The 17,117-nt window shown below is 35.0% G+C and overlaps 1 protein-coding gene across 1 annotated transcript; it reads right to left on the bottom strand.

Annotated features, from left to right (window-relative positions):
- Positions 1-5,610: 5,610 nt before the first annotated feature.
- LOC149231382 (uncharacterized) lies at positions 5,611-7,839 on the bottom strand. The gene is made up of 3 exons (XM_089381613.1): positions 7,550-7,839; positions 6,244-6,346; positions 5,611-6,012 (listed from the first exon to the last, which is right to left on the bottom strand). The coding sequence occupies exons 1-3, from the start codon at positions 7,837-7,839 to the stop codon at positions 5,611-5,613; spliced, it is 795 nt and encodes a 264-aa protein (XP_089237739.1).
- Between the last annotated feature and the right edge of the window lie 9,278 nt (positions 7,840-17,117).

The raw sequence follows: 17,117 nt of genomic DNA, 5'->3' as shown, positions 1-17,117 counted from the left end.
ATTAATTTATTAAACCCTATATAACCCTAATAAATCTTAATTTATATAATATTAAAAATAATTATTTCAATCCTCAAATATTAACTAATAAAATTAAATAGAGAGAATCAATAAAAAATTAATAAAAAGAAGATTAAAAAAAAAGTGTTAAGGAAATAAATAATTTTAGATTATTATTATTATAAGAAAATAAAAGCATTTAAGGACATAAATCATTAAATTTTAATTTTTTAATGAAAATATTATAAGGAGTTTTAATAATTAATTTAATTTGACTCTTAATAATTAATTTAATTTGGTTCTTTATAATCCTAATAAATATTAATTTAAATAATATAAAAATCTATCTTAACTAATAAAATTAAATAAAGAAAATCAATTAAAAATAAAAGAGGGAGGATTAATAATATTATAAAAATAAAAAGAAATATTAATATTGTCTAAGGGAATATCGAAATATCGAATATATATATATATATATATATATATATATAATTTAGGAAGAAAGTGCAGGAATCCAGCATCTACTGATGCTCCAACCATCGTCCCTATTTAGATTAACAGGACGTTGTTCAATCTCTAGGGCCTCCCTAAATTTACGATGATGAAAATGGTCGATCCTCGCAATGACCCTAGCCTCTTCGATGCAGATGTGATGATTGGTTTTTTCTGCATGTTCAGCCAAAGCGGAGGAGTGAGACCTCCCATGCTTGATGTCTACAGCATGTTCACAAATCCTTTGGTTAATAGATCGACCGATCTCCCCTATATAAGGAGTTCCACAAGAACAGGGAATGATGTAAACACCCTTCCCATCCTTAGGGTTAACCGGGTCTTTAACAGAATGAAGAGAACTCTGAATAGTGTTAAGGGGTCTAAAAGAGGAATGAATCTTATGTTTTTTCAAGACCCTAGCGATTCTATCCATAGTCCCTTGAATAAAAGGAAGATGAACCCCAGAAGACCAATTCTTGGGTTCAATCTTATTCTTAGGACCTTTTTCAGCATTTAGAAAATCCTTAAGACCTTGAGACTTGTTATAACCATTTTTATTAAAGACTTTAGGGAGGTGGTTCTTCTCATCATCAAGGTGATTTTCGTCAGAAACCTGCAATGCTCGAGTGGCTAAGGTGTTGAGAACGCCTAGATTTTGAGCAGGAAAATGATGAGAACTAGCATGAATATATTGCTCTGTGTGAGTTTTCTTCCGAAAAGCTTGATGAGAAAAAGAACCATCATCCTTCTTTGAGATAAGGATGTCAAGAAAGGGAAGGCTACCATCAACTTCGAATTCCATGGTGAACTTTATGAAACTTGATTGACTATTAAGATGATGGTAAAATAACTCCAACTCCTCTTTACAGTGAGACCAGATGACACAAGTGTCATCCACAAACCTTTTCCAAAGTTTGGGTTGGTAAAGAGCGGAAGACAAAGCTTTGGATTCAAAATCCTCCATGAAGAGATTGGCCACAACCGGGGAAAGGGGGGAACCCATAGCCACACCACAGGTTTGCTCATAGAATTCGCCCTCAAAGGGTAACTACTTGTGTATATTAGTGAATTTTTTTTTGCTCACCTGTGAGCCTTTTCACAGGTACGTTAGCTCAACCATGGTGGCTTTTTTAATTGTTTTCCTCAAATCAGATGTCGAAGTGAGGAATGATAGTTGAAAAGTGCACACAAATAATTGGATGGTGTTGTGGTTCTAAGTGTGATTGTGGTGATGTTTTCCTCAGTCGAATTTGTTAGCATTTCATAGTCCCCAATCAATTGTTTTGTCTCATCAAGTTATGATTGCACATAGTCTACTTTGTAAAGTGCATAACTTTCTATGGTCAAGGGGTATTCATGTCGGCTTACTATAATGTCCCATATCCCCTCACACACAACACTTTCAACTTTTTTTCATCACCTCCACTCCATTCGTGTAACAAGGATCATCCCCCCTTCATGTTTGCTCAATGTCATGCGTAAAAACTTAGTGTGAAAGAAAGCATGAATTGATAAATCCTAAATAAATTTAAAATTACCAATGTTGCCTAAAGAATATCTAAATTAGAAAAGGAGTTGGAGAGTTATATCAAACAAATAAAGATTGAGTAAGGTGCCACGTCATTATGTGGCTCTCTCCTAGTCTCTAGCTCATCTACAGAACATCAAAATAAAAGGGGTATGTTCAACGTATCAAATGTCATATTATTTAGGGGTATTAAGTGATGCAGAGAGATGGCCCCTCAATACTTTATGCTCCCACTTGAAAGGTTGTTGACAAAATTCTAGCTAAAAGATAGACATATATGAAAGACCTAACTCTCTTAAAGGCTTGAGAGTTATGTCATGAAGGTTTTCCCCTTTCATTTCATACTGGAGCTCCCACCTGGCATAGCAATTAAGCCTTGTAGGAAACACACTTTGTCCTAGGTTGTGATTGCATGTGTAAAGGCTTATGAATGTCTATCATGGTAGACTTAGGGAATTCAACAAATTTATTTTGATTATACTATGTCAAGCGGAATTGTTGGGGTTTGCATCATCTAATCACCCCAAGGGGCTATTTATAACCATTTCTATTGAAGATCTCAATGAACAATTCTACAACGGTTTCCATATCAACAAATTTCATACACATTTCAACTCTAATCAATGACAAGCATTAAAGAAGATGGCCAAGCTTAAACATTGTCCTAACTTCTAGTTATACATGAAGTATTTTAATTTATAATTAAACAAAAGGATCTTCATTGGCCCATGATTTGGAATGTAACCCTTATTTAAAGGGAATTTATCAAAGGTGGTAGTTTTGAGTTGTATTTTACTTATGGCCTTTCAACCCATGGTTTGAGAACTATTGTTTTGAATTGCCCATTATTACCAATTGTAATTGTAATGAGAGGCTCAATATATTTAAGGAAGAGGCCTTCTCATTTGTAAAGGGTGGAAGAATAATGAAGAGTTTGTTTGATGTACTATTGGTGTTTTGATGATTATAATTTTATAAAAGGGTTATGAAATAAATGTTTCTTCTATTTCTGTGGAGGACAAATATATATTTGTGGCCTAGGAAGGATATCTAGTTCCACGAGAGAGACACTCCAAGTTGTGGTTTGCACTTGCCTCTTCTTTGATCATCAAAGATAAATACGTTTTACATTGAGGTTTGACATTTTTGGCTTGGTTGTTATGCATTTCCTTTTCTTGAAGTTCAACCCTCAGTGTGATCCTAAACAAGACCACCTTCGGCATGAAGTTCAACCCTTAGTGTGATCCTAAACAAGACCACCCCCATCTTGATCTCAACTTCACCCTCAGTGTGATCCTAAACAAGACCACCCCAAGCTTGATCTCAAATTCCCCTTCGTATCTTCGTAAATGACACTTCATAGGTAACTCAAATTCCCCTTCCTTTCTTCGTAAATGACACTTCATGGGTAATCTTCATGATACTTGCAACGCCATTCCTCTTTGAGTCTTCAATGAACCATTCATAACCCACTAATTTGATATGATCCCATATCCTAGGGACTAAATTTTCTTTATCCCACTTTACTCTAGAGAGTAATTTTATTTATCCTATCTTCTAGTTCACAAACACTTTAAAAAGACCAAAGTTTTTTTTTTCTTTTTTTTTATTCTTTTTATCTTTTTGATCTTTCTCTTTCTTTTTTTCTTCTTTTGATGAGGGGAGGAGAAATCTGGGTGGATCACATGGCCAAATTAAGAAGGCCTAACCCCAAGAGTGTCTAAGAGAATTGACACCATGATCTCCGAATAAATGATTAACATTGTGACCACGCCTGTGTGACTTTGATATGGCTGCCAAATGGAAATCTTCAACCGGATAATATTTTAACGCCTCAGATTTCTTCGCTTCGGGTTTTGTAGGTATACCATTCGGACTCCAAAATAGATTAAGCATATTTCATTACCTATGTCGAGTCTGTCAGGGCGGACGAATTTCCTTTGCACTTTGTTGTAGTTCCCAGCTTCCAGGTTTCGTGCATTCTAATAGGGTAGTTTCCTCTTGCAAATTTTCGCTACTAGTAGTTTCTGCTGTGTTTATATTTACCTTGGTGGGCAGTCATGATTGTCTATATCAATTTTTAGCTATAGTAGGAAAAGTTCCCAGATATCCATAAAAATCATTAAAAAAAAAAACTCTTTTGCACTTCATGTTTCACCACTATTTTCACTTATGAGATTCATTATTTAACGAATTTTAATAAAATTTTGTGTCTACAAAACTGGGTTGGTGCGTAAGTTCTACCTAGGACCTCGTATGTCATTCAAACGGATTTGATGAAGTTTTTGGGCTATTGGATTGGAGATTTTTATAATATTCTAAGAATTTGATAAAGATATTAACATAAATTTTATTGGTCAAATTTTGCTTCACTTTTTGCCGGTTAGATTTTTGAAATATTCGAACCCAATCTCCACATTCATATATATTGTTTGGATTTGTGAATCTAGATTCTATATACACTTTGTCTCCTCCACTGCACAAGCGCCATTCCAAATCCAGTGTCTATCTCAATTACAACCTTTCCAAATCCAGTGCCTATTTCAATTACAATTTATAATTCCTTCTGATATGAAATTTCAAATGACTTGAACTTCTCAGATCTATAAAACTCCCTTTTTATTGTGTCTTTTATCAATGTCTTGACTCATTTTGATCCCTTTAACAGGTAACCTTCCCTTAAGTGAATCGAAATATGTATTAGAATAAAATTCAGCCCATTTCAAGTGGCAAAAGGGCTTGTCTCATGGCTAACCGGAAAAACGTATTCTTCGAAAAATGCTGAATATATATCTAAAATCAGCATGGTCATACAACATGCAAAATCACCAAGTTGGGACAAAGTGGAGAAGGTGTCATTTGCGTTATCATCGAAGCTCTCAAAAGTATCAATGCAAACAAAATCTCTGGGAAATAAACAACACCCAATTTCCTTTCAAGATACTGTTGTTGTTCTACCCAATTTGCTTTCAAGATACTTTTGTTGTTTGCTTTCAAGATACTGTTGTTGTTTGTTTCGTTTAAGTAGATTAAATATATGCTTAGTCTAACGAGGTGGAGGAGTTGCCAGGAAAATTATGGAAATTTTGGTCATATTTAAAAAAAATTAGGCAAGGATTTTTGTGAATTAGTTATAGTTATTAAGCTTCAAAAATTTAGGTGTCTTAAAAGTTTTTGATGGTGCTGAATCCATTTCCACTATCAAAAACATTCAAACACTGTCTCTACAAGATTTTTTTGCCCAGACTCCGATCACTTTTAGCCTTCCGGACAATTCCTCTGCCTCGTTAAACCCTCCTTAAATATATATTCAAATTGTAAATTTTGTAAATTTTATAAATATTTCAAGTGTCGAAATAAAATCAACCTATTGATATATTCAAATATAAATCGCTGAATTTAAAAATATTTCAGAATTTTACTATCCAAGAAAAATAAAAAATCAAACCATTGATCATCTCATGATATTCTAATTTCAAAATAATGATCATCTCATGATATTCTAATTTCAAAATATTCTAGTAATCTACCATCAATATAAATTCAAGATATTCAAACGAGCCATTACACTTCAAATTACAGAGACTTTATGTAACCAAGTATATTGGCCTGGACAGAGAAACCCTGGTATGACTATGGCTATGGCTGTGATGCACCAGAGGCATATAGGGCACATCGGTCTTCTTTCTTTGCATCGCACTGTACATGGCAGCCAGCAGAATGGGAATGGAAGTCGGTCGACCAGATCTGTTGGAACGAGCGATATCGTTCATATAGATTGGCTTGGCTTGAGATTCTAACACAGAAACTGCCTTCTTCATTTGCTTCTTCTTCTCACTGGATTTCCTCCAGAAGAACACAGAACTCTTCCATGACTTCTTTTTCTTCAAATCTTCCACTGATTTGTGAACTTGATCCAATGGGACTTTCAAATCCGAGACAGACGGCGCCTCCTCCTTGCCCTGATGCGGTTGAGCTTCTGCATGCACCTGTGAAAGCCATACTAATTATTAAAAGAAACATTACAATATAATAATATCCTTGCCCTGATGCGGTTGAGCTTCTGCATGCACCTGTGAAAGCCATACTAATTATTAAAAGAAACATTACAATATAATAATATCCTTAAAAACTGTAAAATGCAGCTTTCTTCTGGTTTCTCTTAATGCAAACTGCAAATATTTATGAGAGGCGGCCTGACATGGGATCTGAGTGAGAACCTGAGCATAGTCTATTTCCGGATCAAAGCAAAAATAATCGATCTGGGAATTCCCGGACATGGGGATGCCAGAGCTGACGTTGCCAGTTGAAGACATTGAAAAACTAAAAACAGATCACAAAACCATGGATTGGTCTATATCATATTCTGAACGTTTTCTTGAATAGACCACCCAATTTTTTTGGAAATCCAATCTCATAAATTCCCACAGGCCTACCGCTAAGACCACAGCCCAACTGCCCTAGTTTTAAAATAACTTACAGTTAAAAAGAGCACAGTTAATGCTTTGTGCTCTGGTCGATAATTGTTGTTAGCTTCAGTTCCGATACCTTAACTCCTGGATTTTCTTTAACAACACCGACCTTATAATTGAATATTACGCCATTCAAATTTTCGCGTTTGAATGGTCTGAACATTTTTCTTTGTGACAGTTCTTTCCATTTATGGAGAGGGAAAATAGTATTTATTGCTAATTGTGTACTGGTAGATATGCATAGTGAGATTAGATTATTTGAACATTCCATATATACTTTCACCTAACATTCAATATTACATAATGATTGGAGTGATTTAATTAAATTTAAGTTTTTGTCATAATAAAAAAAATTAATTATTGTAATATAATAATTAGATTTGATTAAATAAATAAATAATATTTTAATATAGATGTTAATATTAAATTAAGGAAAACTATTAATAAAAAATGAAATGAATATTTAAAAATCAAATTTAAATAATCAAAAAATAAAATAATTAATAAAATCAATATAATAATATAATAAACTAAAAATAATATCCCGATGACACTTAAAAATACAAATAAATAATAAAAATTTAAAAAATCCAATCAGTTCGTATAGCGGTCAACCTTTGTTTGGCTACCGTTAGAGTCCTCCGGATATGATTTAAATTATATAATGAAAATAATTGTGTTGTATTGGATACCATGTTCGACAGCTTGCGCGGCCCTACTCACAGGATGGTGGTTCTAGGCATGGATGGAATAATGTATGAAGTTTTAAAATGGCAAAATCATGAATATATCAGTGGTTGTTCTTTTTAAAGGTGACAGTAACATTCATCATTATCGTAAGATTGAAGATTATTCAACATTTTTTTTTTTCTGAATAAAGACTAATTCTATTAAGAAAAGAAATATGGTACAATCAGAGCTTTTTGAGAAGCGAAGCTAAAGAGCAAGGGAGCCGGAAATGATATGATATCAACCTCGGTCCCATAGAGCAACCACGGCATAAGCAAAAGATGACAGAGAGGACAAGAGGAACAAGTTGGTCTAGGGAGTCTACCCAGCATGGGCAGAATCTTCCAATCTACATTTTTTACCTTTCTTTTTACTGACTTTGACCCAACCATTTTGATCTGGCTGGACCGAAACTACTTGCAGATTGTTCTGTGCTAAAGGAGGAGACTCCTTGTCTGAATCAGAAGGCGAAGACTCATGTGAACGTTTCTGCGAGAACAGAGGCACAGAATGATCCTCGGCGCGGGCTGAGGGTGCGTCCTTCGGTTGCTCCAAATTCTCCTCTTCCACTTCAATGTCCTCCTCATCAGAGCTAGAGGACTCTATGTCATCCATAGGGGGTATATCACACGGTTTCCAACTCTTGGATTTGGATTTACGAGTGATATTCTTCTTTTTGTCAAAGAACGATGCACATGAGTTCTGGAGATGCCCCGTCTGATGGCAATGGCGACACCTGAAGGCTGTGTTCTCATAGTCCAAAGTTTGTGTCCAATGGAAGTCCCCGACTTTGAGGATGATCTGATCTGGCAACCCTTTACTAATGTCTATTTCTGCACAAATTCTGCCAAAGGTATATATTCCTTTCTCCGCCCTTGAGGTATCTGTAGCCAGGAAGTGGCCTAGGGTGTCCCCGATTCCTTGAAAGACAGCAAAATGCCATAGATGCGCAGGGAGATTTGGAAGCCTGACCCAGATAGGAAGCTTGGTGATGACTGCAGTGGAGGGGTCAAAGTCTGGGAAACAGGGGGAGACGAAGAGTCCAGCTGATCCCCAGAACCAGGGGCCTCCCGTTAAGGCTTTCTGGTAATCTTCGTTGAAGGCGAGGACTACCATAAAGAAGCCTTTTGAGCAGAGGAAGACTTTGCAGTTGTTGGTCCAATTGGAATGGATCCACTGGTATAGATCAGCCGTGCGGGGCCATAGGCCATTAAATCTGCAGATGAGGGTTGTTTCTGCAAATGTGTGGTAAAGATTATTCAACATTATGGTAAGCTTCAAGGTGATGATTCTTTCATCAAAATGGGTGGAAATATAAATATGTAAATTAAAAATAATTGGATTGGTAAATAAGTGTATAATTATTTGTTTAGAAATATTTGAATATATAAGTGTATTTGTAAATAAATATATAATTTATTTCGGAAAAAATTATATTGGTAGATTTAGATCAACGTTTCGAACCAATTAGATTGAATTTGTATATAATTATTTGTTTAGAAATAGTTGTTTATATATATATATATATATATATATATATATATATATATATATTTTGAAAATAAGTGGAATCGTAAGGATAAAAAGTTATGGTAATTTACTTAAAAATGGGAAGAAATATGAATTTTTTAATTGTGAGATAAGTCATTACATTGGTAGATTTAGGTCAACATGTTTCCTTGAATTTGTATATAATTATTTGTTTAGAAATAGTTGAAAATATAAATATATATATATTGAAAATAAGTAGAATAGTAAGGATAACAAGTTATGATAATTTACTTTAAAATGGGTAGAAATATGAAATTTTCAGGCTTTTATTTATTTTGAGATTAGCCATTACAATCATTCATGGAATTTGATGGGCAAAATTCCCATTACATGGTGATTTTCCCATCAAACATAGTTAAAATTTTTAAAATTCCAACCCTGATCACAACCTTGTTAATATGGCGGTCTTGTCATTTTGAAATTCCAACCCTAATCACAACCTTGTTAATATGGTGGTCTTGTCATTTTTAATATAGTGGTCTTGTCATTTTTATTATAGTGGTTTTGTCATTTATAAGTAGATTATCATAACATTGTAACTTACATGGCTTAACTATTTTTGAGTAGGTAATAATAACCTTGTTCAAGTCTTCCCTCATTTCTTACTTGCCCATTCATGGTTTTACCCCTTTTTTAATCAAAAGCTTTGTCATCATTATCACTAATAAATAAAAATCTTCATCAATATATGTTTAGAAGTATATAATAAAAATAATTGTGTTATCCTAAATTCTGTGTACAATATTAAACAAGTGTGACCCCATTCTCACCTTGTTTAAGTTGACAAACAATACCCACCTTGAAAACTCTTAAGGTTTGTTTCCTTAGAAATGTATTCAATCATGATTGTGCTTAGAAATGGTGAAATAAAGAATGGGCAAGTTACAAGGTTATTATTTCCCACACAAAAATTGGTGAAAACATGAACATGTGGGTTGAATATGAGAAAAACCATATATCAGCAAGGCACAAGCTTGTGATCATCTACCAAATAAAGAGTGAAACCATGAAATATTCATAGTTTTGTCCATTACCAAGTAGGCATTCAAAAATGTTCTCATAGTTTTGGTTTTACATGCGTAGAAAATTCTAACCCATGTGTTTCAATTGAACACTTCACTTTTCATCTAAGAATATATCATCAAGAAGATAACAAGCATAACCTTTTTTACCGATTTATGAGTAAGTAACCATAAGCTTGTACCATGTTTTTTCATCATCTAAACCATTTTTTTAGGGAATCTTAACTTTGCAAAATGATTATTAATGATTCTATGCAATTCCATGTAGGGAATCATAACAGCATGGTTCCATCTTTCTCAATCATAGTTTCATCATTAGGACCCTCCATGAAAGTTAATGTTCGTTGCACCAAACCACATGAGGTGGATATATATATATATATATATATATATATATATATATATATATATATATATATATATATATATATATATAGATATATAGATAACTACACTGAAAGAGAAAAACTCCACATGAAAACCTATGGTTAAAAATTCTAGGTGCTATGATAGAGCTCTATGCAAGCCTTTTTTTTCTCTATTTTTACTTTACTAGAATTAACACATGTTACATTACATGAAACCTAATCTAGAATGGATCATCATATAAATTTTAATCTATTTTTTTCTTTTAGGGTGGAATAAATTGGGGTTGATGACTTGTAGGGGCCATTTTAGGAGCAAGTCCTACATTGGAAAAGGCATCATAGTTAGAGGCAGAGGCACCATCTCCTACTCTTCCACCAAAATTTCACCTGGAATCCCTTCGAGGTTGAAGGTGTGTTGTAGAGTCTATAGATCTTGATCCTATTATCGTCCCAGGGTTATAGCATGTTCAAATTGTAACATAGCTAGTTTTAGTTTTGTGATTTTTTTATAAAATCTCTTATTCCCGTTAATGATGCACTACGAAAGATGTTCCAACATGGCCTATTGCTCCTAGGGATGATGCAAAGACAACACAAACAAAGATAATTCTAGTGCCTATAGGTGTTCCTACATCTGCATATGTTCATAGTCAAGTTATTCTCACATATGCTTGTGTTTCCACCTTATTGTCATTTTCCTATGTCATTCCTTCATTTGCTCGTTTTCCAAGAAGTGTTGTGACTTTTCATGGACTCGATGAAAGGGTCACATGATTCTTGCGAATGTCATCCACAAGGTATATATTTTTAAATTTTGACCTATGAAATTATAACAAATATCTCAATTTATACATCATGCAAAAGGTGTGGAAATATTATTCCTATGTAAATATTCTTTGTTTAGATTTAACTATTTTTAGTTGTGATGACTAGAAAGATATAGTGAACTCAATTTGAAATAAATTATGATGATGTCATAAATAAATTTTAATAAATAAAAAAATTGGAGATTTATTTGGGAAAGAACACTTGGGTTAAAGAGATCATTACCCATATCTAAAAACTAATGTGGACGAATAAGATCAAGACAAAATTACCTCAATTTTACTCCTAAAAATCCCTATGGGTTGTTTGATGAGATTTAATATGATTGGAGAAAAAAATCTATTAAATCACTCAATATAGAAAGGACATTGAGTAAGGGTGAATAAAGCACCATGGGAGGAAATAGCGAGCTTTAACAGAAAAAGGGAAGATACATTTTTGAAATATAGGAAAAATCCTAGGCTATTGGGTTGGCAGACCCTAGAAAGCGGGACATCACTAAGGAAAGTCTGCTAGGGAAGCAAGGCATAAAAATATATTGATTAGAATCACAAGAGGTTGTTGATTCAAGGGTATTGAGATCTCAGCTTAGGGGGAACCAATGGTGAAGGTTCAGGATTGGGAGGAAATTTGTTCATCCCAAGAAGTTCCAATTGACCTACGGTTAGATATTTTGGTTGTTAATTTATTATTTACAGAAGAAACATCATGTTGTTTACATATGAGAAGTGTGATGCCTAGAATTTATGGTTACTTATTTAAATGAATGTTTATTTATTTAGTTATTATCTTACATGAACCATTTTGAGTGTTCACAACAGGAACTTTTTGTTGTTGGTTGAGTTGTGGGAAAAGTTATATTTACGATTAGCAATAGCTTAAATGTGATTTAAATAGTTTGTACATGAATATTTTATGTACGTGTTTTTGGATCTTGTTTGGGGCAGGGGGAGGGTGATCACGAAGATTAGATATGGTTTAAGGGAAACACCTCATATCAAATTTATTGATCGGTGTAGTTATGCATTACAAACTCATTGCTATCAATATAGTTCGTAACATTTAGTAGATATCTGGAAGGAAAAAAGCAAGATTTAATATATTCAAAAGTAAATTCTTACATGCATAAAAGAGGAAATTTATTATTATAGTAGACAAACGAGATTCCTGAAGTATTTAATGTATAAGTTGTGAATTCTAGATTATGTACTGACATCTTTAAGGTACAAAAATTATTCTATTCGTGAGTTAGTCGGGTTAAGTCTTGAATACAATGCATTTCACTATGTCTGTACTTATACACTTTAATTTATAGATTCCTTATTTCTTTTAATGGTAAAACATCAATATAGAATTGTGATGATTCCAGATAAATTGGAAAAGAGAAGAAAAAAAAAAAAAAACATATCTCTCAAATATTCGAACTAGTAGAACAAAAATTATTCTCACAAGAATCATTAAAATATATGGAAGGAAACAAGTTATAGTTTTCTATTATTCTATAGAAAAAACATACACACTATGAATCTCTAAATACTTTATTGATCATGATTGGACAAACATAGAGGCATATTATAAAGAAAAAGAAAAACAATTGCGTGCAAAACAGTTTTTGATGGAATAAATTACGTTGGCGTTGAAGCCAAAATACCAATACTTTATATTATAGTTAGAGGGTGTACCTCTGTAATCTTATCGGCCATAGGGTTATTTCTGCATTTATGTATTCTTAATGAGTACAGGGAAATCTGAACTCATACAACTTATATTAGGTTTTAGTTAAGGATAATGAAATTAGTTTCTAAACTGAGATTATCGAACCTAGTGAGATGGAACTTCGACAAAATCAAAATCTCCAGAAAAATTGACTCGGAGAGGGTTACATTTTCTAAGACAGAGATTTAGAGGACCCATAATTTATTTTGTTATTAAAAAGAAATGTTATTATTTTAGATTTTTTTCCTAAGTGTTCCTCTTGGCTTCATGTCAGGCAGGATAAAAATAATCAGAGATGATTTTATTCAAATACTAATTATGGAAAATTTTACCATTCGAAACCACAGTGATTGGAGCATGGATTGAAGGGAAAAATGTTACTGGAAGTATGATTAATCCTCTATACAGAGCTCGCCGAAAGGGAAAAACTCCTCATATGGTTTGAAGACATAAGCCTTAACAATATTTTCTAAGAAATTGGAATGAGAATTAAAGTATAAAAATAAAGCGAAAAACTAAACTTATGTCGCTTATACTCTCAAAAATACCATACTATGATTGAAGCTATATATATATATATATATATATATATATATATATATATATATATATATATATATATAGATCTGTCAACCATAAGTCATCAGGTGCTCAAAAATAAAAGTGCCAAAATCTTATTAAACTTAGCTTCATGGTGGGCTCCAGTATTGTAGCAATAATGCTACAACTCCTGGAGCTTCCTTCTCTAATTTTATCAACCTGGTAGTTCGTAACAAACTTGGAAGCGACGGTGCTATATGCACAAGTACTAGCTCTTGCCGCAGTTGTCACTTGGTCAGTTGGCACAAGTCCGCTAGGGGCTCAAGCCAACTTCTATGAGCTCTTAGAAGAAGCTTTTTAACCGATGAACGAAAGCTAACTCAAAGGAGATTAACCTACTTTGCAGAAATGAACTGAAAGCCAACAAGAAATAAAAACCCTAGCAAACCCTAATTCTACCAGCTAGTCCTACTGATGCAACGGTGAGAATGAAAACTACTGAAAGTGATGCCATTACTTCTATGAAGGTGAGATGCATGTGTCTAGACTACTTTTATCTGAAGAGAACATATTTTTGTATTTTTGTTCAAGTTGTTGGAATTATTATGCATGTGCTTCTAACTGGGTCTTTACTGTGCAGGGGTAGGTCAAGGGGAGAAATGCTTGGAAGAGGTCAGGAAGGCTCAGAGAGGGTCTAAGGGGTCCCTAACATCCTTTCAGAGAGTTTCACAAAGTTTGGATGCCAAGCAATCGAGTGTATGAGCTTCTACAGGAAGTCTGTAGGGGTTCTACACGATGTTCAAAATTTCTACAGGAAGTTCAGTAATTCCTACAGGATGTCCTATACTCGGATTTTTGGGTGATGGGTGAGTGGAAGAGGCTGCATGGATGGATAGGGAGGTAAGGGAGGAGTTTGTAGTGACTCAGTGACAGAGGGATGAGATGAAGAGGGGGTGTGCTAAACTAGGTTGTCTTAAAGAGGGTAGTAGGAATGGAAGGTCGAAAAAGGTAGAATAACGAGGGTGATAGAATGGTTGAGAGATAGGGGTCTAATTGGGAGATGAGTAGTTGGTCTGGGCATGGCTTAGAAGGATAAGAGAGTGAGGGAGTAGTACTGCACAGTGTAAACGAAACAAATCATCCACGTCCTGCACATAACCGAAATATCATTAACCTATTCTAACTGTTTAATAAAACCAAAGAACAGCAACGTTATTTCTAAGGAAAATCATGCATGGTGCTGAAGCAAAGAATCATTCCACAAGATCTGAACGCATGGACACTTCTACAAACGAAAATATTACATCAAAGATTACATGAACATGTAAAACAATGTTTTTGGTGGGTGGCACTATCTGCAATTCCAGCCCCTAAACAGAGGTGAAAATGAGTGTGCAATCAACCCTTTTTTGGAACTCTTATTACCTCCAATCTCTTTACTCTATTCTAAAACTGCTGAAGCAACTCTGTCTCATAAAACTAACCTACTTAACCACACCAAGGAATCTAGCTCAGCAAACTACGTTTCCAAATGCATGTAAAGGAAAAGAACAAAAACACGATGCTGAAAGAAAGATAACAATACAAAGGAAGGAGGCCTTAGGCTCTCAGGTTGGGCCCAACCCCGAGAGCTATGGCTCCTTTAAGAACTCAGAACTGAACTCAAATCTGCCTGCTTTCCATTAAAAGATAATAATCATAAGTCAAATAACATGCCAAAAATGGCTTACAAAAGAGCAAAGCAGAGCTAACAGCTCGTAATCCAGAATGTGAAACAAGGTTTCAAAAGTCCTTTTCGAAGGCTACAGCCTCATCATTTATACATTACGAGGTCCCAAGCTAGCCTCCTAAATCAGTGGGATTTGGCTGACCAAAATAGGAGTGAACTGCTGCTTCCTCAAAATCCGTTTGGCTGCCTTCTAACTCGGTGGTGGTGGTTGTTGGAGCTCGGAGTTGGGGGTGAAGATCACAAGGAAGGCCATTCAATGTTGTGGACAACCTTCCTACAAAATTTCAATCCCATCTTGGCTGTCTCCTAGCCCACATCTATGTGGTTTTGCTCCATTAATTGTCAAAAAACCTGAAATAAACACGTGTTAGCCACCTAGGAATAGTGACTACCCTCATTCGTACAAATGACATAAATATACTAAGAAAATGATGCATCAGTCATGAAAAATGAAGAGTTGAGCAAGGGTAGTTAGGCCAAATGAGCCCAAAATGTTACCAAATTTGGGGCTCATCACTTCATATCGGAGAGCTCGTCATTCTGATTCCAACAGTGTGAATGGAACTCAAATCTGATCTCGTATGCAGAAGTTAGAGCAATTCAAAGTTCAAGTTTAACTTGATCAAATGGAAGAATTGGATGATGTGGCAGGTTCCATTAGCGAATCAGGAGGCACCAGGTGGCAGGCCGCCATTGGTCCCTGCATTTCACAAATCACACATTCGTGAAGGGAGGTGTTACAGAATCGACCCCCGGCAGGTACCGAGTTGTGATGTGATCTTACATCTCGCACAACACTATAGAATCAGCCCTGGCAGGTTTGGTTTGTGATGCGATATCAAAATCGTAAATCACAATAGGGTGCAAAGTCCTGCAAATACAAGACCCCGATACTCTGTCGATTGTGAAAGGATCCTAGACATGATACAATTATAAGCTCCAGTTAAGAATTATGTTGGGTTTGTTGAATCGCAATCGCATGTCGCCCACCTAGTTCACAGTCCATAAGACTGTAGGACTCCACCGATTGCAATTTATGATGGACAATCAGTGCCAACTGATTATGGCCCGTCGCGTAGCATTATTCTCGCTCGGTTAGCAAATTTTTGGAGTGAAATTCATATTTCTGCCACATATTCATCTATTAGGTCATAGACACATTATCCATTCACATACCAGTAAAAACATGCTAAGAGCCATACATAGTTGTTGTCACAAAATATACATCTAACCAACATAATAGGAACTTAAATGCAATAAACATATTAGCCATCAAAATCCATATATATATTAGTACATTTACACATGAAAAGCAAGGAAATGAATTTCTCATTAATGAGTACAATGAAGCAACCGGTGATGGGAATACCACGTTCCACCTGACTATAGAATGGTTGAGCCAAATCTCTCTTCATCCATTCACCCCCGTTACATGTTCCTCTTATTACTTTTCTTCTCTACTCTTTCTCTCCTCCTCATCTCATGTTCTTCCTTCAACTTTTTCTTCGTTTCTTGCAGCTTCAGTTCTGCTTCCTTTAGCCTCTTCTTTCCTTTTTTCCTTCACTTTGCTTTCTTTATGCACTGCTCCCTCTTTTCTTCTGCTACCAAATCTACTTTCTCCAAGAGAGGATTTTCCTTCATCTTTAAGCTTTGCTCTACCTTCGAGTTCTCAGTAATCTTCCTCTTCCCTTTGTCCTGCACTAGATTACTGCCTATTGCTACTATTGTTGTTGCTTTAGGAGTTCCTATTGTCTGCATAGCAACCTTCCTAGTTGTTGCTATACTAACCGTCTCATGGAGTTTGGAGGAATTGTAACTGTACCTCCAAGGGTCCTCCTTTGGCCAATCACATGCCCCATGGATCCATGGAAAATGCACCCTCTCATAGTGGTCTTGCAAATACTGTGGGGATCATACAAATTAAAGTCTTTGGTACCGAACTCGAATTTCACTATTTCCTTAGACTTTACATCTGCATCCTTCAAGCTCTTAATCTTGTATAATCTGATCTGCAAAAGGAAGAGCGGGCCATGGAGCTTTCTTCTTCCTATGCAGTCTTGCTAACAACCTTATAGAGAGGTGATATGACACTTCTTGCATGATCAACTTGTTAGTGGCATACCTTGGTAGAACATGTGGAGG

This window comes from Pinus tabuliformis, chromosome J (assembly GCF_031772625.1).
Source record: "Pinus tabuliformis cultivar Carrire ecotype Pingquan chromosome J, CPIR1, whole genome shotgun sequence".
NCBI classification, from domain to species: Eukaryota; Viridiplantae; Streptophyta; class Pinopsida; order Pinales; family Pinaceae; genus Pinus; species Pinus tabuliformis.
This window is presented reverse-complemented; position numbering and strand designations above follow the sequence as displayed.

Excerpts from the sequence above, each read along its gene's own strand:
- LOC149231382 (XM_089381613.1), bottom strand. The coding sequence starts at position 7,839 with ATGGATGACATAGAGTCCTCTAGCTCTGATGAGGAGGACATTGAAGTG. Across the intron at positions 6,347-7,549 it reads GAAGATTCTGCCCATGCTGG|TTTTTCAATGTCTTCAACTG; the intron begins GTAGACTCCCTA and ends ATCTGTTTTTAG. Across the intron at positions 6,013-6,243 it reads CGGAAATAGACTATGCTCAG|GTGCATGCAGAAGCTCAACC; the intron begins GTTCTCACTCAG and ends TGGCTTTCACAG.